This window comes from Podarcis tiliguerta (assembly GCF_965153285.1).
Source record: "Podarcis tiliguerta genome assembly, chromosome: 7".
In the NCBI taxonomy this organism is placed as follows: Eukaryota; Metazoa; Chordata; class Lepidosauria; order Squamata; family Lacertidae; genus Podarcis; species Podarcis tiliguerta.
In genome coordinates, this window is record NC_139540.1 from 51,620,634 (window position 1) to 51,641,925 (window position 21,292).

At 39.6% G+C, this 21,292-nt stretch overlaps 1 protein-coding gene across 3 annotated transcripts in view; it reads right to left on the reverse strand.

Annotated features, from left to right (window-relative positions):
- Positions 1 to 648: 648 nt before the first annotated feature.
- Positions 649 to 21,292, reverse strand: part of RTTN (rotatin) — an 86,461-nt gene continuing 65,817 nt past the window's right edge. For all 3 annotated transcript variants that reach the window (XM_083449986.1, XM_083449987.1, XM_083449985.1), the window contains exons 41-49: positions 16,723 to 16,828; positions 14,469 to 14,566; positions 13,207 to 13,287; positions 12,609 to 12,735; positions 8,421 to 8,623; positions 6,243 to 6,510; positions 3,940 to 4,043; positions 2,314 to 2,383; positions 649 to 1,174 (exon numbers count right to left, since the gene is read on the reverse strand). In XM_083449986.1, the coding sequence (XP_083306112.1) occupies positions 1,092 to 1,174; positions 2,314 to 2,383; positions 3,940 to 4,043; positions 6,243 to 6,510; positions 8,421 to 8,623; positions 12,609 to 12,735; positions 13,207 to 13,287; positions 14,469 to 14,566; positions 16,723 to 16,828 (1,140 nt within the window). In that variant the 3' untranslated portion in view covers positions 649 to 1,091. The remainder of the gene's footprint in view (positions 1,175 to 2,313; positions 2,384 to 3,939; positions 4,044 to 6,242; positions 6,511 to 8,420; positions 8,624 to 12,608; positions 12,736 to 13,206; positions 13,288 to 14,468; positions 14,567 to 16,722; positions 16,829 to 21,292) is intronic.

Consider the following 21,292-nt stretch of genomic DNA (forward strand, 5'->3'; position numbering starts at 1 on the left):
TTTTCTATCCACTTTCTCCATGCCACTTCTATCCACTTCTATCATGCTCTATCATGTAGAGACATCACCTTGCCAACAAAGGTCCGTATAGTTAAAGCTATGGTTTTCCCAGTAGTGATGTATGGAAGTGAAAGCTGGACCATAAAGAAGGCTGATTGCCGAAGAATTGATGCTTTTGAATTATGGTGCTGGAGGAGACTCTTGAGAGTCCCATGGATTGCAAGAAGATCAAACCTCTCCATTCTTAAGGAAATCAGCCCTGAGTGCTCACTGGAAGGACAGATCGTGAAGCGGAGGCTCCAATACTTTGGCCACCTCATGAGAAGAGAAGACTCCCTGGAAAAGACCCTGATGTTGGGAAAGATGGAGGGCACAAAGAGAAGGGGACTCTCCCCCGGTTGCCCTTTTCTGAAATGAATTTAAATGGATCTATGGTAGAACAAGACATGATGTTAGCATTTTGCAGCCCAAGCTTTTCTGAAAGCCTTTGGCTAGCACTGATCTCAGTGGCTTTTCAGCATCTGCTTCATGAGGAAGAGGTAACACAGCCTGAGTACATTTCCTTCCGTATCCAGGCTGAATCACTGTACAGTAGCAGCCAAGAGGCAGTCCTCCTTTTCTCACTGCAAGTGATAGTGCCAATCAACATTTTGGTGACATCTTTATTTATACAAGTTCAGACATTGTGGAAAAAATGTTTTACATCATTTATATTATAAGTGCTATGCCTCCTTATATATAATTAATACGCTTCAGCTGAAGAGCAGCGTGTCTTCTAAAAGCAAACATGTGTAAAGACACTGCAAAAAGTGTGTGTAAAATGTATCAAAAATAAAAATATAATGTACATTGTTAAAAATCCATGCTTTCTATTCCATTCTTTCCTTTGCCTCTTATAGCATCAAGGCACCGGAACACGGTTGCCACAGAAAAACACATTTTGTGGAGTTTTTGTGGCGCAGGATCCTCAGTACAAAGAATTAACATAATTCTTTAGTGGTAGATTTCTTCCACTCAGTGGATTTAAGATTCCATTTGGGTTCTGGTGTCCTTCAAAAGGGGAGGGAACCAGCTCTGCAACACTGCTACTGTTAGCTACTGAGAAGCAGCACAAGGGCTTCCAGGCATTTGAAGTGATAGGCATCTTGCTGGTTTTCTTGTTGTTGCTGAAGAGCTAAAAGAGAGAGAGAGAGAGGCGAGAACCACACACATCACATCAGGTGTTTGCAATTTATCTATCTGATAATTAAAAGAAACATTAAAAAGGCAGGTCCTTCTAAACTTTTGTATTTTTTTTAAAGCAACAATCAGGGCAGAAGTCTAATAAGCCTTTGGTTTCAGAAAGCATACTACCATAATTGGTTTATAGCAGCACATGCCAGATCACTGATTTATCTGGCTCATTGAGGTAGGTCTACACTGATTAGAGAGGCTGGGGGTTCCCACCCCTGGCCTACACAAACTAGCAGCAACTAGAAAGTGAGTGTTTACCAACCTTGCCTGATGCCAGAGACCGAACCTGGCGCCTTTCCCATGCAAAGCATATGTTCTAGTACCAAGCTAAACTCTTCCCCAAATCGCCCAACGATAATTTTATATAACTAATGCTGGAAAATCACATTTGAGAACATACTGGGCCCCTTGATCAAACTACTGTAAGTAGAGCTCTCAAAAGCAGGCTCTGTGAAAATGTTTATGGAAGGAACTTTGGTCTAGTCAAGGCTCCCACTGGAGTACAAGGAGACTCAAGCACTAGCACTCATGCTTCTCCCCTGGGCAACCCAAACCTACAGAGCAGGCTTCCATGTCTACTAAAGGAAGCTTAGTAAGGGTCTAACCCAGTCTGAGTCTTTCTCAGAATTAAACTTAATATGCTCATGACATGCAAGATTCTATTCAAAAGGCTAATTTTGACTGTGCCTTTTCTCTAGGATTTTAGGCAATATGCAATGGGGAAAAGCTATGGCAAGTACACAGATATATCCAATATTCAGTACTAACACACTAATCTAAGCTAGTTCACGTAAAAAGGTTTTTCTTTTTTCTTTTAAGGCACATTATGAATGTCAAAAGTACAGTCCAAAGAACACAAAGCTTCAGGAAGTTTGTTGACATTGCTGCAAACCTGTGCGCACTTCCTTTTGGAGCAAGCTCCACTGAACTCAGCGGGATTCATTTACAATAGTACTGCATAGTATGTGTTTGTTTCTGTGGTCCACACTGAATATTGATGAGCTGTTTGCAAAACAATCCCCGCATCAGCTGCTACTCCTTTTGAGATGGAAAACCAAATTTTCTCCGTTAAAAACGTACTTTTCTTGACTGAAAGGAAGGCGTCGTCTATTCTTCTTTTTATTGATGGGTTCTTCAAAGTCACTTTTGCCTGTAGCACAAAGAAAGAATAATCCAATGACTGTATTAACTCCCCCGTGCCGATGCTCTTAAGATCATTCCTTCTCCTTGGCAGTAATTTATTGGCAGCAGGCCACAAAGCTATGACATTCAGAAACTTAAGAATGCAACATGTGAGCACACCATTGTGCATAGCGCTGTGGGGCAGAGGAGGGGGGAAGAGACCAGAGTTCAATGAAATACAGCCAATAAAAGGAGCCACAATCTCCCTGAACATGGCTGTTTGCAAAGCTCAGCATAACAGTAAGTTCCTCTTTGAATATTAAGATGCTGTGTGACACACTTGCCAACTTCTTGCTGGATGCAGTGGTGCTGGAATGAGCATAGGGCTGTCTGTTACATGACAATAAGGAGCGTATTTTAAAGCCATGCATCACATAACCTACAATAAGATGCATTATGTTGCCATTTATCAGTGATAATTTGATGCATTATGTACCTCGCAGCTTGCATTCAGAGGCTGAGAGCGGAGGAAGAATATGTGCTTTCAGAAACAGACACCATTTCCTTTTTAATAGCATTTGGAGTTCCACTAAGTGTAATTGGGTGCAGAACAGAAATGTTTTTTCATACTCTGGCATGAACAGGAAAACGGAACCCAGAACAGGGTTCTGAAAACAGGTAATTACAGTACTTAGTTCTCAAGGATTCTGTAAGCTTCAGGGGTGCTTAACAGGTGAGGGTGTATCAGAACCACAGAGCTGAAGAAATTATTAAAATGCTCTACACTTCTGCATCGATCAAGCTTTAAAGAGTTTGAAATGGTGATCTTAACCTTATTAGCTGCCATGCAGTGGATGCTTTCTTAGAGATCACTGACCTGGACTTCCTTAAACTTGGGCCAACGGCTTAAGATGCATGATGCTAAGGAATACTCACAAACACTCCAACTTCTCAGGAAGAAGTTGTCAGAAACAAAATGGCCCTAGGACCAGTTTCTGTGAGAAGGCAGTTTTCAGTATGGCTGGGATTAAAGCATCCCACACGCTGGTTCTACTATACTGGCAGGGCAAGGATGGATGGGCAAGGTAAACACTGGGAAGCTAACTGGTAGGCAGAAGGTAAGCACCCTTGGGGAAAGATTGTAAGTATGGCGATAGAATAAAAAGAGATAGTGGGATACAGGCTGAATGGAAAGAATCCCAATGTAAGACTTGCTATTTCACGGGAATAAGGAATTTAACAATTGTCAAGATTAGATCCTGTGCTTTTATGCAAAACACAGAAATGAAGAATTTCTCCAACTGTGGCCTCTCTCATTATAGCAGCATGTTGATTGGCAATGCAAAGGGATCATTGACTTGGGGGTGCTAAATATGTATTAAATGACTGAAGACCTGCCAATTTTGCTGCAAGCTTTCATTTTTTAAAATGACGTACAGTCTTATTGACCATGCTAATGAAAAGGTAAGATATATAATGTAAAACATAAGAAAAAGCTACAAAGCTTCGGTGAATACATGTCAAAAGAGAGACATCCAGTCTTTTTTTTTTTTTAAAAAAAAAAGCAGAACCCAAAACACTAACCTTCTGATAATTGTGAAGCAAAGCCCAAAGTGCAGATGCTCCTATTCTTCGAGCTACAGGATTATCACTTTCTAGACAGTCAGATAGCAGTGCAATGGCTTTATCTACAAGGAAGACAAAAGACCACACATGCACCTAACAAAAGGACATTATATCATCGTTTCAGCTTCTCCAGTTCACTCCCGTGGATAATTTGTCTCTTTATTCTCTGGTAAATATTACAACTGTACGTACAGTAGGTTTATATCACCAGAATAATTTATTTTCAACTAATCATTCCTGACTTCTGCCATTAGAAAGTGTTCTTTGTAAAAATAAATCTGAATTAAATTTCATGTAAAGCCAAGAAACTGCAGGTATCTTAATTATAAAGCAGGCATTCTAATTAGCTAGGAGACTCAAAAATTGTGGGAAAGAGATGGGTACATCACTGTTTTTATTACAATCAAGCAGCATATTAATTCTGTTAAATAAAAAAAAAAATAGTATATGCTTTAGTAAAAGCCAAGCGGGTAGGAATTAAGACACTGACAATCTTAACCCACCTGCACTGGCAAAAACCCATTATTCTGCTGCTTCTTACACATGCTTTTCTGTCTTCAAAACGTACCTACACACTTGGCATTCCATTATCACCATGTTCAGAATATTAGGATTCTGTTCTATTATATTTAAAGCAGATTATGAAAATTGAATAATGATTGCCTAAGAAAGGTTTCCAAGTATGAAGGTAATTGTCGATCGAAACTGTTAAGAGTTCTGTTAGAAAGTAACATGTAGCTTCATCTGTTGCCCCCTCCCCCTATGAGAAACCTTGCAACATATAAAAATTCTGTTTCATTGCATTGCTTCCACTACATGTGTGTACACACATGCACACACAAACACCATATGATCACAAAATATGTGCAGGTTTCTTATGGATCCATTTAGCTGGGGTCTAATTTGCAGTGACGTAAGAATGCTTTTTCCATTAAAATGCTAACCCCTATCTAGGCACAATTCAAAGTGACTATCTATGACAGGCCTAGGCAAACTTGGCCCTCCAGATGTTTTGGGACTACAATTCCCATCATCCCTGACCACTGGTCCTGTTAGCTAGGGATGGTGGGAATTGTAGTCCCAAAACATCTGGAGGGCCGAGTTTGCATATGCCTGATCTATGAAGTCCTAAACAGCTGAGGACCAAGTTATATGAAGGACTGTACTGTACCACTGCACTTCCTAACCTTGGGTCCCCAGATGTTATTGAACTACAACCCACCTCCCCTCCTTGAGCACTGAGGTTGATGGGAGTTGTAGACCTACAACATCCAGGGAACAGAGGTTGGGAAAGGCTGTGGTAGAGGACAGCCCATATTATCACATGAGCCTGCCTAGTCATTCTGGGTGTTCCTCACCAAACATAAGCAGCAGGTGATTCAGTAGCAATGGTCCACATGTGAAAAGCTGCCTGATGCCAAGCAAAGTACTTTATAATACAAACACTCAGGCATTCCAATATGTTTCATAGTAGGATGTAACTTGTTTTTCTAGCTGGGTTATTTTTTTCTAATTTTACAGATTTTATAGCCACTGTAGTGCAACTTTATGCTATTCTTTCACTTTTACTGTACATGTTTTCTGATTTTAAGTTGCACACAATTTGGAGCTTAGCACTAAAGGGTAGTGCCTAAGTTCTTTAAATAAATTATTTGTTGGCATGCCACAGCATATGATAAATTTATTTCAGGAGTGCCCTAGCCAACTCCCTGCTCTAGAGTTCCAAAATGCTCAATTAGCAACTGTAGAAATTTAATTAACACACAGTTCTCAATCAAGTTTAATCATATCTAAAATCTGACATACCATAGATTCCGGTGTATTAGGTGACAGGGCGTATTAGACGACCCCCCAAATTGGCAGCTGCAATTTGGGGGTTTGTCATAAAAGCCCAGTCGCCTAATACACTGCGCAGCTCCACGCTGGGAGAAAGCCGCCCGGCGCGGAGCGGAGCCCGCCACTCCTGCTGCTGCTGCTTCCGAAGCAGCAGTGGGATTGCTCCACGCCAGGCGGAGCGGAGCCCGCCGCCGCCGCTGCTTCGGAGCCACCACAGCAGCAGTGGGGGGTGGGCTCTGCTCCGTGCCACCTATACCCAGCGTATAAGACGACCCCCGACTTTTTAACCTCTTTTCCGGGGTTAGAAAGTCGTCTTATACGCCGGAATCTATGGTACTCACCAAGGTTAATATATATGGCAATTTATCATTACCATAAAATAGCATAGCTGTATCATGGCAACACTTTAAACAATCAGTACCTACCATTAGCCAGTATCTTGGATTTGTTGACTGGGTTAAAGCAGGTGTTGTGCAGAATCAGAAGGATTGTATATGGATGGCTTCGGTGTTTGTACTTGGCCATCTCTATAAGCTGATCTAAGCTACCATTCAGCTTCACAATCATTTGCTGCCCATCTTCTCCAAATGATAAATTCAAGAGGAGTTTCAGCCAAGCAACAGCCAGGGGACCAAGGCTTTTGTTTCCTCCTTTTGGCAATGACAGCGACAAAAAGTTCTGCAGAAAGTTACTCTGGAATATGACAGGGGCAAAAGCGTACCACGTTATTGAAGAACACCATTTCACAGTTCTTCTGTGAAACACATTTCCTCCCTCAAATAAGCTATTTCTCCAGAACCTTTGATCTAGAAACACTGTTCTGCAGTTTTGATAAATTAGCTCTTCCTCCCAAGTGACCCTTCAAATTGTAGCATATTTTCATGTATTGCTTCAGCCTGACTATCGCTTCAGTGAATGACCTCAGCCTACACAAAACAGAACAGAATGAACGTACTATTTTCCCAAACTTCCTGAAATTATGAAAAAATCAACACTAGCCTGAAACTAGAATGCTGTTTTCATAACAGATATTAATAATGCAGTCAGTAAAAATAAATAAATAAAATCCTCCTCTTCCTACACTGTTCAGTCAATCCAGTTTATGCATTATACTCTGGGAACATTATTGCCATCAGATGTGTTAATACTGAGCTATAATGAACCCTCATGGCAGACATGTGTGATTAAGCAGGTGATTAGTACATACTAATTTAAGACTTAGTTACTTCAGCAAGCTTAACATATGAATCATTATTTTTTAAATAACTTTCTGATCAGCTGACCCATTTTTGTATTTCTGCCTCTTTATTTTATTCTGTTGCATTTCATTCGACATTCTGTAAACCGAATTTTTGGTATAGAAATCAAGCAATAATACTAATAGCAAAGTCAAAAGTAGTTTTAAGTGTGGAATGCTGTACTATGCCAACCAACTTATCAAGACCAGAAGGAAGGACACAATCAATTCCCATTTCTGCTCTGCTTGATGGGCAAAAGGAATAGAGACTATTATTTCCTTGTTCCACTCATTGTCTTGCTCTAAGAAGCAGTAAAGATCGTGAGCTCACAGATGAGGGAGGGAATTGCCCTAATGATTAAGTGCTTTATAGTTTCCGACAGCGTTCATCAAGCATAAGCAGGAAATTACTGTATTATTCAAAAGAGAATTATTGCATCAAAGCAAGCCAATCATTTCTGGAAAAAGGCACATCCCATGCTTTTCATTTTTGAGATAACAATACTGACATTTTTTTCAAAGCAGCAAAGAATGTAAATGAAGATCAAGGGATAGAGGCCCACCTTTCTACAAAAAGCAATGTTGACACATGACAAAGTATATTGACAGTGCATATAATTAATGTCTAAATGTATTGGAGCTGTATGCAAATATTATCCTAATTATTTTACTTTACGATGTGCAACATAGAAAACTGGTGAGTAGGGTACAGCAGTTGAAACGGCAGCTAGGAAAACAGTGTGCACAATATAGCAATGAGGAAGCAATCCTATAGCAAGATATTCCAGGATAAGGGTCCATTAATATCAATTCATTAATTTCAATGGATCTACACTGAGCAAAGTTAGTTGAATACAACCCATAGTCTTTAAATTAGGCTTGTATGCAAAATCAGTAACTAAATTATGCCTATACTACAATTCTTTTCTTTTAAAAAAATAAATAAATAATGTTCTGTGACAAAAAATCATGTATAGTAGTTGTTGTTGTTTTTGCAAATTGTCATAACCAACAATTAAATTACATGGATGAATAATAGAAAACAACTTTTTTTCAAAACTTTTCATTGTTGTTGATGATAACTGTATCATCTTACAATCCCTATATGTGGGCTTTTGAGGAGTGTGCACTAACATACTGCTTATTCACTTTAAGCCATAGTTTAAAATAAACTATGGTTTAATGTGATGTATGAACCAAGCCTATGTTTGCTATGCCTTTCCCCATAACTTACCCTCCTAAGCATCATTCTTCTGTTCACAATTTTTTGCTTGGTTCAGACCACATAAGTGTCTTAACATCTTCACTTGGTTTTGCGCAAAACCTAAACTTTTTTGTGAAGTTTAGAAATAAAATGCATGCATACCTTCTGAAGAACACCCTTGCAGTCATGAGATACAACGGCGTTAGCCAGAAGATTAAAGGTCATCTGCTGGATTGTGCTGTTCTCGGCTGGGGTTTGGGCAGCCAACTTCACAATGCTATGCATTAGAGAGTTTCCAGCTGCTGTTCGTTGGGCTGTTTGAAGAGGAGACAATCCACTGCTTGCCAAACACAGAGAACCACAGCCTTCAAAGATGGAACCACAGTTGCATTTAACCATCAGTAAAAACATATACATATACAGTTTCCATAAATACATGTATACTTTTTGTATAAAAATGTAATCTTATCAATTTCATTATGATTTATGAAATATGTATTTTCAAAACAACATACCAAGACCTATGAATGAACCATTAAAGTATTTATACAGCCTTTTTTATCAGCTTTCTACTAAAATTATTGTAAGTTGATCAGAGAAGAAAATTTATGCTCCGAGCTTCTTCTCAATAAGAAGTACATTAAATTTGGGTCAGTTAAAATAACCAGAAATGGTTTGTGCATGTACATATCTAGATACACTTCCATACAATAAAGAATTACAAATAGGATATTTAGTTTTCATGATAATACTGGTGATTATGTAATGTTTCTATCACATTTGCTTTTATTTCCTTTCTTCGGGTTAGAAGTATTCGGACAGTCCATGGACCAATAATACCCTATTTAAAATGTCCAGATGTGTTTAACAGAATTCCGAGAACAAATCGTATTCAGTTTTTACAAGATGGTCCTTCAGAACAACATTGCTGTTTGTCCTTGCCTCCTGTTTCAGGGGATCAAGCCAGCTGCTTCCTGCAAGCAGGGCATTCCATCACATCCCCACTGTTTCCTAAATCACTCTTCACCAGTAATTTGTGGCTACAAAACATGATCAGTTCTCATCAGGCTACTTAGTCCTCTTAGGATTTCTTCCCCCACCTGCAGGGTTCCCCTCAGCATGTTGATATTTCCCTTCTCCTGTTCCAGTGGCCCCAAGTCCTTTTGGAACTCACCACCTAGGTTTGGTGTCAGAGGGAGCAAATCATGATTTTAAAAAGTAGCACTGGAGGTGGAAAATAAGTGCTTTTACAATTGTATAATTGTAACTGTACAATTTACTGCCAGAATATTTAGTAATGGGATTAGACATTAGAGAATAGATATCCCCGATGCTGTTAGATGGGGCAGCTAAATATTCTCAATGTCCAGAGGCAGTTGCCAGGTGCTGGGGACAAACTGGGGTGGGTGGGTGATGTCTTCATGCCATTTGTGAGTACTCCTGAGACACCTCTGCACTGCTACTGCCGAAAACAGAATTTGGACTAGGTGGAAAGTTGGCCCAATCCAATCTTAAGTGCATTTTGGATAAAGCATATATTAATGCAATCTACAAATTTTATTAGTGGCAAATATAATTTATCTTCATAAAACTCTTGACATAAATGCATTAATAATTTTCCACCATCAAATCTTGGAAATCTAATCACGTAAAGCCTGTTAAATAAAGTGCTGCAAAGATGAGCCACTTGAGGCTTCAGTGAGAGGCAACAAATAAATTGAAAACATAATAAGACTTCTTAAAGAGATCACACCCACTTAATTTTTGCACTGTTTGAGCATGAACATTGTTTAATTATAACCCAAACAATTTAGGATGCTGAAACTCACTATTAGTGGTTTCCTGCCCACACAAGGGTCCTTCTGTGCTTTGTAAGAGATTCTCTTTTTAACTGGTAACTGCCCCCACAGTACTCCTCAAATCAGTTTAGAATAAGCAGAGCAGTTTCTTCATCCCCTTCCTTGAAACCTGAAAGCCTCTCAAGTTATTCCCAGCCAAATTGACCCCTGGTGTACCTCTGGATTTCAGGAGAACTGAGAAAACTACATTTCATAATTGCTCCTGATGCTTGGATTCCTACCACAGCAGTATCAAGCCCTGGAAGGTTGTGAGGGGGAAAACAACACACAGAGAACAGATCTCTCCTTCCCACAACCAGTAAACTGGTGGGTAGTTGGGGACTTATAGATGGGTAAGATAGAGCTGGAGTGAAGTTCTTTTCTGAATCAGATTAAAATCCAAGCCAGAGAAGAACCCAAGGGTCACAATACTCATCTCATATTTGAGGTGAGCATTTTGAGTTGCCAAGGAGTTATAAAATTCAGAGACATCTCTAGTAGTAATAGTTTTACACTGGTGCACTTTTGCACAGGAAAGGTCCCAGAATATGCCTTGAGGAACGTAATTTGGCTTAATGTATGAATAAAAATTGGTTTGCAGACATGGGCTCCTAGCCATGGCCATGACCCTAAATGCTATTGCAAGCATGCTTAAGGTAATGGCCTGCCCAGTTGAATTGAAGTATTTTCTTTGAATATGCTCTGCTGCATTACAGTCTGTGTTTGAGTGTCTTCTCAGTTTAGTTTGAAAAACTGAAGGCTGTTGTTTGAGAACATAAGTCTAAAGCCCACCTCAGGCATGCAGAACCTTGGACATGCACAGCTCTTCATTGCAATGTCTAGAAAGATAATTTAAATTGACTTAATGTTTTATAAGACTACCAGGAAATTAAAGCTACTTCTGTAATGATGTGCATAGAAACCAGTCTTCAGAATCTATTCACAACAGAAATGGAAGGTTGTGTGTCTTAATATTTCAATTGATGTTACTGTATTTTGTATGCTGTATACCACATTGATGAATTGTTATGATAGTGTGGTTTATTTAATATATAAAAGGCAAGGCTGTTTTTAAACAGAAATGCATTCATCTTCTATGACAACAGATCAAAATAAAATTTTCCACTCTTCCCAATCATGCTTTCAGTTTAGATATATTCATACAAAAGTTGTCATAAATAGAAATATAAGCATCAACCTCATAGATACTAATTATAGGTTTATGTGGAAAACTGAACCACAGGAGACAAGAGTTCCACATGTATTCACATACTTCAGATTCACTGAGCACATGAACTCATCACCCACTTTAGAAAGTCAATGCTGCTATATGCAATGAAGTTCACTGTCCTTCTCCTCAAAACAATAGATGTCTGAAACTTTCATAGCCTGGGTTTCCTCCTATTCTGAAGCTATGCAGATGCCTACTCATGGTATTCTTATTTCCTGTAATGTAAAACCTAGCCATGCTAGGTGTAGGTATTTAATTTAGCAAAAATTATTTGGCTCTCCATACAGGTTCAGTCAGTGTACATCTCAAAAAAAGTATTATGAAAGGTATTGCTGACTGACAGAAAATTTGGTTGTTAACAGAATGTACCTATGGATGCTGTGTAGACACACTGTGCTTATATTACTATTTTGTGCTTATTCCTAAAATAAATTTTAGAAAACTGCTACGAGAGGAGAAAGTGGGTAGAAAGAAAGAAAGAATGATATCAAAGGGTAGCCATATTATATACAAACACAGGGCCATAGTCAACTAACTTCTACACATAGTAGACCTACTGAAATTAATGATCATTTGGTCCATAAATTTCAATGGGTCTACTCTGAGCAAAAGTTAGTTGACCAAAAGTCAGCTGATGAAACAATCTCCCGGCATGCTATTGTGGGGTTCTCCCAACCCTCCAAAGCGGTGGGGGGTGGGGAGAAGGGGAGGGCCTGTTGCACTAGTGGGAGCCTTTGCAGTGGGTTCTGTTAGCAAACAGGGTTAGTTGATTCCACTTTACAATATCTACCTATTCCTTTAAGGAAGTAGGCGTGCATGTTATATAAGTTTTCCAGTCATGTTTAGTAGGGAATTTGAAGAGGACTTTCACTCGCATAGCACAGGGACAGTAAAGGATAATGCACAAAACAAATGTTAACTGTAGTTTCCCCCTCACAGCTTTTGCTTGGATTAGTATTTTCTGGCGATTGTTCCAGTACAAAATATACCCGGTGGCCACACCACCAACATGTGCCCTTTGCCCTGGGAGGCATGGGGGCTCCCATCTCTGTCTTTTAAATGCTGAGGAAGACATTTTTATTACCAGCAGACTTTTCCTTGCAGAGGACTTGAGGTTTTGTTTAACTGTGATGTTTTTTCTGCAGCTCTTGCCTCTGTGGCATTTTTGGTTTTATTTTGAAGTGTTGTTAGCTGCCCTGCATAGCGTATAGGCACTAGAAGGGTGGAACACATATTTATATACAAATAAAGAAGTAAACAAAAGTCTGACTTGTCACCCACCTAAAGGATAGTTTGCCGTGTAGACACAGAGCAAGTGCAGAGCTGTTTGCATCAGTGAGTCATCCATTAAAAGCCACGGCCACAGAGCGTGCAAAACAGAGATAAGGTGAGTTCCAAGGGCTGCTGCCTGTCGGACAGAGACAAGAGGACAGTGTAATACTGAAAAGCTACTTTCATAAGAGAAACTGTGAGTAAAAGTTAAAACCCACACAACTCATGAATAGAAGCAGTGAGATACGGTACTTAAAGGCATACAATAATGTTTCATCTTGTGGCTAAGGAAATCGGCAACTGCATATTCGACCAAGCAGAGTATAGAGGCCATTTTGAGCTTACCACACTCAAATACAACAGAAAGTGTAAGTTCAGATTTACTGGGGGAGGGAATGCCCACACTGCAACTTACATTCAGTAAAGAGAATCACCCCACCACCACCACCACCACACATCTTGGAAATTGTTTGAAATTCCAGAAAATGAAATCCCCTGGATGTAAAGACAGAAGGAAGATTGTTCCAGAAGCTTCTGCTAGTGCTTGGAAGAGGTGCCTCCACCAACATTTTCAGCTGAAAGTTGCATGTGCCCCCACATCTCTTACTTTGCAGGATTCATTTCGAAAGAAGCAATTTCTTAGGAGCTGCATGACAAGCTTTATTTCTTTGCTGAGGTTATTATCATCCTAGTAGAACAAAAAGAAATAAAGAAAGTGATTTAGCATCAATATCTAACCAGAAACTGCTTTATATGACATATATAGCACCTTTTGCTTCTGGACTTATTTTACCACACTGGAATTGCACCTGACCACCTTGCTTTCTAAGATGCTGGCATTCTAACTGCCTGTGGAAAAGATTATTGAATTTCAATAAGCTCATCTAACGCAGAAGAAGCATTTCAGCTCTACTGAACATAAAGGAAGAGCGATACAATATGGAATCCATAATGGAAGCTACGTTTTCAAACACAGCAAATTCACTGGATGGCAATAAAAGGGTTTGCTCTCAAAAGCGCAATGGAAAGGAACGAAAGTAAGGTGATAAACTGGGTAGGGGAAAGGACAAACAGCAACTTTCAAAAGGGCTCAACAGAAGTCTGCTCTTGCTCTTCTCTTTACATGTAATAAAAATGTAAGAATGCTATCAAGCAAGACCACACTGGGGGATTTGCAGTGCCACATCACAATCTTGGATTTGCATGAAATCAGGGCGGGGTGGGGGAGAAAAAGTGAAGACAGGTTGTTTAACAAAAGTGGCAATAGGGTGGGAGCTAAAAGGGAGAGACAATGAAAAGGATAAAGCATAAAACAATAATAGAATTTTGAGTAAAATGGACATGAAGGAAACTGAGATGAAAATGGTGGCTTTAAACAATGGCAGAAGCTTAAATAAAGTACCTTCATTGTACAAAGGCACTATTTTATTTATTAAATTTCTATACCACCCATCATCCAAGGATCATAGGGCAGTTCACAATATAAAACCATGAAAAGACATAACAGAGTAACAAACAAAAACAATAACTCCCCCCGACCAGTTTAAAAGGCCACAGATTGTTTAATTAACCAAAGGCCTGGGAGAAGAGGGATGTTTTCTCTTGGAACCTAAAGATATGTAGTCCCCAAATAAGCTTCATGGCCAAGCGTAGATTTGAACTCAAGATTCTCTGATCCCAGACCAACACACTAACCACTATGCCACACACTCTTTCTTAAGCCCCAAAAACATTTACTCAGGAGTAAACCCCAATTACCACAATGGGATTTACTTGTGCATAGACATGCACTGGATTGTGCTCTGCAACATCAGTAGGAGAAAGTCCAAACTTTTAATATTAATTTTACAAATTTTCTTTTTTAATTACCTTTTTCCTTGGGACTGCTTTTCCAGGCCTCAAGGAGTCTAGGTTCAGTTGCGCATGAATGTGCTTTATCTGTTCCAAGCAGGTTTCTATTAGGTTGGCTGTAATGAACAATGCACTCTATCAACAAACCTGCCTACACTCAAATACAGTGGTTACTCGGGTTACAAACACCTCGTTTTACAAACACTTTGGGTTACAAACTCCACTAACCCAGAAGCAGTACCTTAGGTTACAAGCTTTGCCTCAGGATGAGAACAGAAATTGTGCACTGGCAGCAGCGGGAGGCCCCATTAGCGAAAGCGTGCCTCAGCTTAAGAACAGTTTTAGGTTAAGAACGGACCTCCGGAACGAATTAAGTTCGTAACCCAAGGTACCACTGTAGTTGCAAAATGTGGAAGTATCAGACATTCTATCAGTAACCAACGAGTCACATTTTCTATTTTATTTTATATTGATGGACGTGCATTATATTATTTCTAGAACAACAACAACAAAATGTGTTCAGGGGACATACTGCATGCAAAATGACAAGCTTAAGTACCCAAAGCCTAATTAAAATTTCAAGTTACTACATTTGAATTTAACTAAGCAATCAGTCCCCCTAATAGCAGACTCTAGGGAGGCATCGTCATTCTCAGGGCATCCTGGCATTTGCAGATGGGCGGGAGAGAGAGTTAAAAAAACAAATAAAAATGGGGAGCCCCTCCCTAGTCCACAAAAGGAAACTAGACCAATGAGGAATGAACATGCTCAGGGGCCACCAGGCACTGTAGACTGTCCATTGGAAAACTGTTTGCTATAGCCCCTAACAGCTTATAGCATCTCAGAGAAAGGTATGGCTAGCTTGCTGGATAAAACCTATTACTTTGGGAGGATTTCAACAGGCAGTTAACATGTCTCACTTATTTTACAATTAGCTCATAGTTTAAAGCGTGTGTCTTCAATGTACAATTATTTATTTTCTACGGATTCAACTGACCAAGACACAACGGTAGGATGAGAACCTATGCAACTCAGGCTCAAACCATTCACATCTTCGGCCCTGACATGCAAGTTTTGGGGCTTGTTGTTTTTTTACCCCACATCTGGAAAGGGATTATTAAGTAAATTGCTTTGGTTCTGTAAATATGGGTGTTACTGTTCCGTATGATTTTTCTTTTTAGAGACACTATGTAACATTTCGCTGGCTTTTCCTTAAACATGCTATCCTTATCAAATATTTAACCATACAAAAATGACAACATTAATTATCAGCAGGTACGCTGCTCAGTGTTGGGTTTCATTCAGAGTGGATTGAGGAGATAGTCACAGTGTGTAAAATTTTTTTTACCAATTCCGCCTTGCAGCCTCCTGTAAAGCTCCTTTGGCAGGTGGGGAGACCCTCCAGGACATGGGGAGGTGGTACAGGGGATCAGTGAAAACCATCTTCCGCCACCCCCTTTCCTCCATTGGGGAGCTCTGCTGGGCCCTGGTTCTCTCCATGAACTGAAGGAACCCATCCATCTGCAGAGGCACAAGTTTGGAACCAACCCACAAGGAATACCAATAACTGCTTTTATTTTGTTCTTATTTGCTCACTTGCAAGCAAGAGGAACGGCAACCCTCTGAGGTTGCTCAGGCATCAATAAATACTAGATCTTCCTGCCTGAACCTTAACATTGGTGCCACGGGAGACCTTTAAAATGGTTCTTCAAGTTTCTGAAATAAACAGAGTGCTAAAATACATGCCGACATCAACCTTGTGTTTTCCCACCTAGACTGTACTGTCTAAATGCAAGGTTCTCCACAAGGGATTTACTCCGAGGCTCTCATAGATTCAAGGGCATTCAAAATGCACTGCTTGGCTATGGTGTGTCTATAAACAGGTTATTAAGGGCCGGGAGAAGATAATGAACACTTAGAATTACAAATATGGATACGGTTTAGACATACAGAAACACAAAAAACACTAATGTGCATTAATTCAGAACTTCTAAAAATACCCATCGTTGAACCAGAACCACTTAAGCAGATAAGTCTGTTGAACGGTACCTATAAATGCATGGCAAAATGAAAGCCAACTGTTGTGGTGCCATTTCTCTAGTAATGCCCATAACCAGCAAGTTCTAACGTTGATTGTGATCCTGCTCTTGGTTTTGCATGTCACCAAAAGTAGACCTGGGAACACTTGTTTTAAAAAAGATGTGTAAGGCTGTTTTTGCAACCCCTACACAGTAAGGACAACCTCAGTGTGTGTTATAGCAAGGCAGCTCACCTTCCAAGGCACATTTCTGGGCACTTTTACTGACAGCCAAAAGGGGAAGCAAAGCACTGGCAGCAACTCGCTTCAGCACATCCTGAGAGGATTTTCCTTCATAGCTCTACCAATAAAGCAACATTGGTTACCACACAGAAAATTCAGAGAACATATCCTGCAGGAAGTTACACGTTAAATGTATGCAAATTCCGGTTTTCTAGACTGTCCTTCATCACACATAAAATGCATTCAGTACAAAATAATAAAATTTAAATCTCAATGAAACTTGGCAGCACAGGGAAACACCCCCCCCCCAAAAAAAACCCCATTCATTGGGGTGGAAAACTATACTACCATTGAGAACAGACTCTACATTCGATTCTCAGAGATTAGAACCAGAGAAATGTCTCAGGTGGAATCTACACAAATATTAAAAAACGTTCTGAAAATGCTTTTTAAAAAGTTTTTTAAAATACGTTAAATATTCCATAATGCTCACCATAGCCATCTAGTGTCACATTGTATATTGTATTTGAAACACACTTAAAACGTTTTATTTGCAGCTGTATAGTGGAGTCCTCCGTGTTGTCTGGAATCAGGCACAATTTGATGGCCTTCTTCCAATCCACTGGCTGGGCAGGAGGGTGTCACTGAATCCTTCCCTGCCCCACACTTCCCCCCTGGAACCTATCCACAGCATCTTCTCTCTTGGCAAGGGATACTCGCCATCTTACAGTCCGCACTAAGAGAAAAATGGTCTGGGGAAAATGGCTGAAGTACCCCTTCTTGCCTTTAGTACCCTCTCTCTTTATAGGAGCTCATTAACATTCTAACACTTGGGCCTTCAGCTGCCGCATCTAGTTTGCCCCTTGGCAATATCTGCAAATTAACCCAATACTTCTACAGAAGTGACTGGATTGACAGGTTCCTCCTATTTTAAGTGGCCATCCTTTTTATTCCTGCTGATAACCAGTGAGTGGAAAGGTGATGATGAGTTATCCTTTTGTCATGACACTTATCAAATCTTCAATGTAGATGATTTCAAACTATTGTTCCCCTTCTCTAGATGTGAACCTCAGGCCCTCTTTGGTCTCCTTTGTTCAATATACCTGGCTCTTACATCAGTGCCTGCTTTGATTTTGCTACTCTAACTGCTTTCTCTGAAATTACATGCCTTTTTAAAAAGCAGCATGTGAATCCAGTCGCTGCAATAGTGTCACTTGCCCTTCTTAGGAAACTTCTTTCACAGAGACAGAGTTATTACCAAGCCGTCAAAGAGCCTGCCAGCCAGGTAGGCTATATTTTCATTCCACCCTCAAATTCCCCCTTTGACCTCTGATATCTCTGCCTCAGTGGAGCTGTGGGTAAGTCTGCTAGGATGTCATAGCACAGGCATAGGCAAACTCGGCCCTCCATATGTTTTGGGACTACAACTCCCATCATCCCTGACCACTGGTCCTGTTAGCTAGGGATGATGGGAGTTGTAGTCCCAAAACATCTGGAGCGCCAAGTTTGCCTATGCCTGTCATAGCAGATAGGTTAGCCACAGTGCTCTAGCAAAGGGGAACTTTAACACCAGATGTGAGTTCCAAGGCACAGAAGCTGAAGAACTAGTGATGTTTGCTCTAAGTTACATGGTCACATAGCAGGGGGAAACCCAAGTTTTCCAGGGACACCTTAAAAACATCTAGCATCCAACAGCCAAGATACAAATGATGCTCAAGGAAAGTGATTCTGTGGCAAAACAAGAAGGCAAGGTGGTCCTCACAACCTCAGCACTTATCAGCATATAGTCTTGCCTCTTGATTGTTCCTTTAATACTCCTGTCTCTTGCTGTCTCTTACAATGAGATGCTTTTTGAAATAGTATAGATTTTATACAATAGATGTTGTTTTTAACTTTACAAGAACACCTTGCAGCAAACCTCAGGCTCATGTACTCCCCACTCCATGCAGCTGTGCTGTAGGAGCTTGGGAAACTTTCGTTTCTGTTTTAGATTAACCATGGCTTGCCATGTAGTTAAAACCCAGACCAACTATGGTTGATCCTAACAATGGTTAACTGAAATGAGCCAACTTCTTTTTAAAGTAGGTTGGTCACTATTCATTCTTATTTAAAAATATGTATGGGCTGCTTTTGTATGAGCAGGCTTGTTTCAACGAACCATTTAAGATTAACTACAGTTTGTCCAGTTCAAACAACATACTAAATGGCACTGAAAGACAAAACTGAAAACTTCAATTTAAAATTATGTCCACACTGGGGGTGGGAAAAGCACAAGCCCAAGGCTCATAACGCTAACCCACATTTTAGGGCTTGTAAATTGTATGCAGCTAATTCCCCCCCACCCATAAACCCTGTTATTTTCTTTTAAGTTGTGAGGAGGAGGGGGGGAGAATTTGCACAAACCTGGCCCACAAAACAGGATTGTTAGTCCTGTGTAAATTTTAATCCACATACAGAGGAATAGGAATCACTTTGTCCCCATTTAAGATTTTCATGGGAGCCCAGCATGAGCTTTTCTCTTTAAGCTCTTTTCACTCATGTTCCTATTTTCATCTGTGCTTTCCTTTACTATCTTCTGTTTACTTTTGAATGTGTGTGTGTTCTTTTTAAAATTATTTTTATTTGATTTTCTGTTTTATCTTATTGTCAACGCATACTGTGTTACAGTCAGACACAGGATAGCAGGAAAAAGCAAAAAAGCAAAACAAAAACAAATATACTATATATATATATATATATATATATATATGAATGAAACATATATAAAAGTGAAACTTCTGAAACCCTCCTCCTGTTAGTTTATGGATGAAATTACTGCACTATCACAATCATTTTGTCTGCACAAGCATATCAGCTTGCTAGTTGGAACAATTCTGGTGTTTTCTCCTGACCCTCCAGAGCCAAAATTGGGGGCATACGGGTGCACAGGGGGATAATAGGGGGTAAATCTCCTGTTTTATGTATGTAAATATAATAAATATTCTTTTAAAAAATCATTTTGCTGGATATGCTGTTATTTCATTATTTTATCACTTAAGAAATGCAAGCAGAGAAAGGAAGCAACACGGCAGAGTGGAAGAATGCAGAGAGGACAGACAAACAACTGAACGTGCACATTTCAAGTCACCGAGTGCAAATAGGAAGTAATGCCTACAGAAAATAAAAAGATGCATTCACAATAAAATACACTGGATCCAGACCTGCTGCCTCAAGAACATTGATTCCCATTAAAATAATCTCCTCCTCCAATACAATTAGGATCATTGTTAGACTGAAGATAGCAAACACTGAATGGGTCATTTAAGAGGAAGTTATTTTAGTTTCATTTAAACTGAAGCAGGTCATATTAATGGAAAGAAATTAGAAGAGGAACAGGCTTGAGGCCTTAGCCAGTTGATGAATATAACATCCTAAATAAGATCTGCTTATCTTCTGACTTGTATTTGGTCCTAGACAGTAAAGGTCTGGTAGATTTTTCAGACCTGTACTTGAGCAGAAGTAATATTTTCACCATCTACAGAAGAATTCACTGCAAGAATAAAAAGCTCAAAAGAAATGGGCTAGAAGCCCAATCCGCTGGGTAACAGAACTATAGGCATTGACTTGGTAAAAAAAGGAGCTGAGAATAGCAAGGCATGAAGTGCTTCAGTATTTTACTGCTATTCCATGGCTTAAGAGAATGATTTTGATGGCAGTAAATCAAATAAGAAAGAATTTACACAGGGAAATAGAGAAGTAAAATACTTCAGGAATTGTTTCTGCAAAGATATCGATCAGCAGTATGCAAGAGAATATTTTACCAAGGTCTCAAAGAAAAAGAAAAGAGGGTGCTTATAGACAGCTATAATACCATTAACAGCACTGTGGCTAAGATGGGATGGGATTATCCTGTATCTGATGCCAAGAGTCTTGAGTCCATAAAGCAATCAAATTTAGAAGACACTGGCTTCAATATTTTGAGACCACTTGAATATTGCAGTTTAAGGGAACTAAAGCTAATGCAAACACACTGCCATTTCTCAGAGAAAAATTTCATTTCAAAGGGGCAAAAAGGGGCGGGATAACAAAGGAGATTTTCAACTTACATTTAATAGGAAGATAAACATACATTGAAAGCCAAATAATGTTCCTCCACACCCCTAGCTTTAGCAGATATTCTGAGGGCTTGATTCAGACTTAGGCTGAAAACCTACACTTACTGGCAGTATGCTCCACTGAATATTGTGGGATTTACTCTATGTAAATATAGGACAGTACTGTTATTTATGAAAAACTCAATAGTCACGTGTTTTAATATAATATTAAAATGTGCCACAAATGTATTGGCAAGTTGAAATTAGAATAGAAAAACCATTTATGGATTCAGTTCTTCTTTTTCACTTATGTTTAATAAGATAAGTATGCTCAAGAGTGTGTAAAATAGAGGAATTATGTGGTCCCAAACAAAGTTTAGTGAAACTGATATGCATCTCTGGAAGAAGCCAATAACATTGTTTTCATGCTAGAGACAGCTGCCACCAACCCCCTCTTATTTCTCCCTTTCTTAACAATCCCTCTTATCAGAGCTGGCATCAGCACCTCA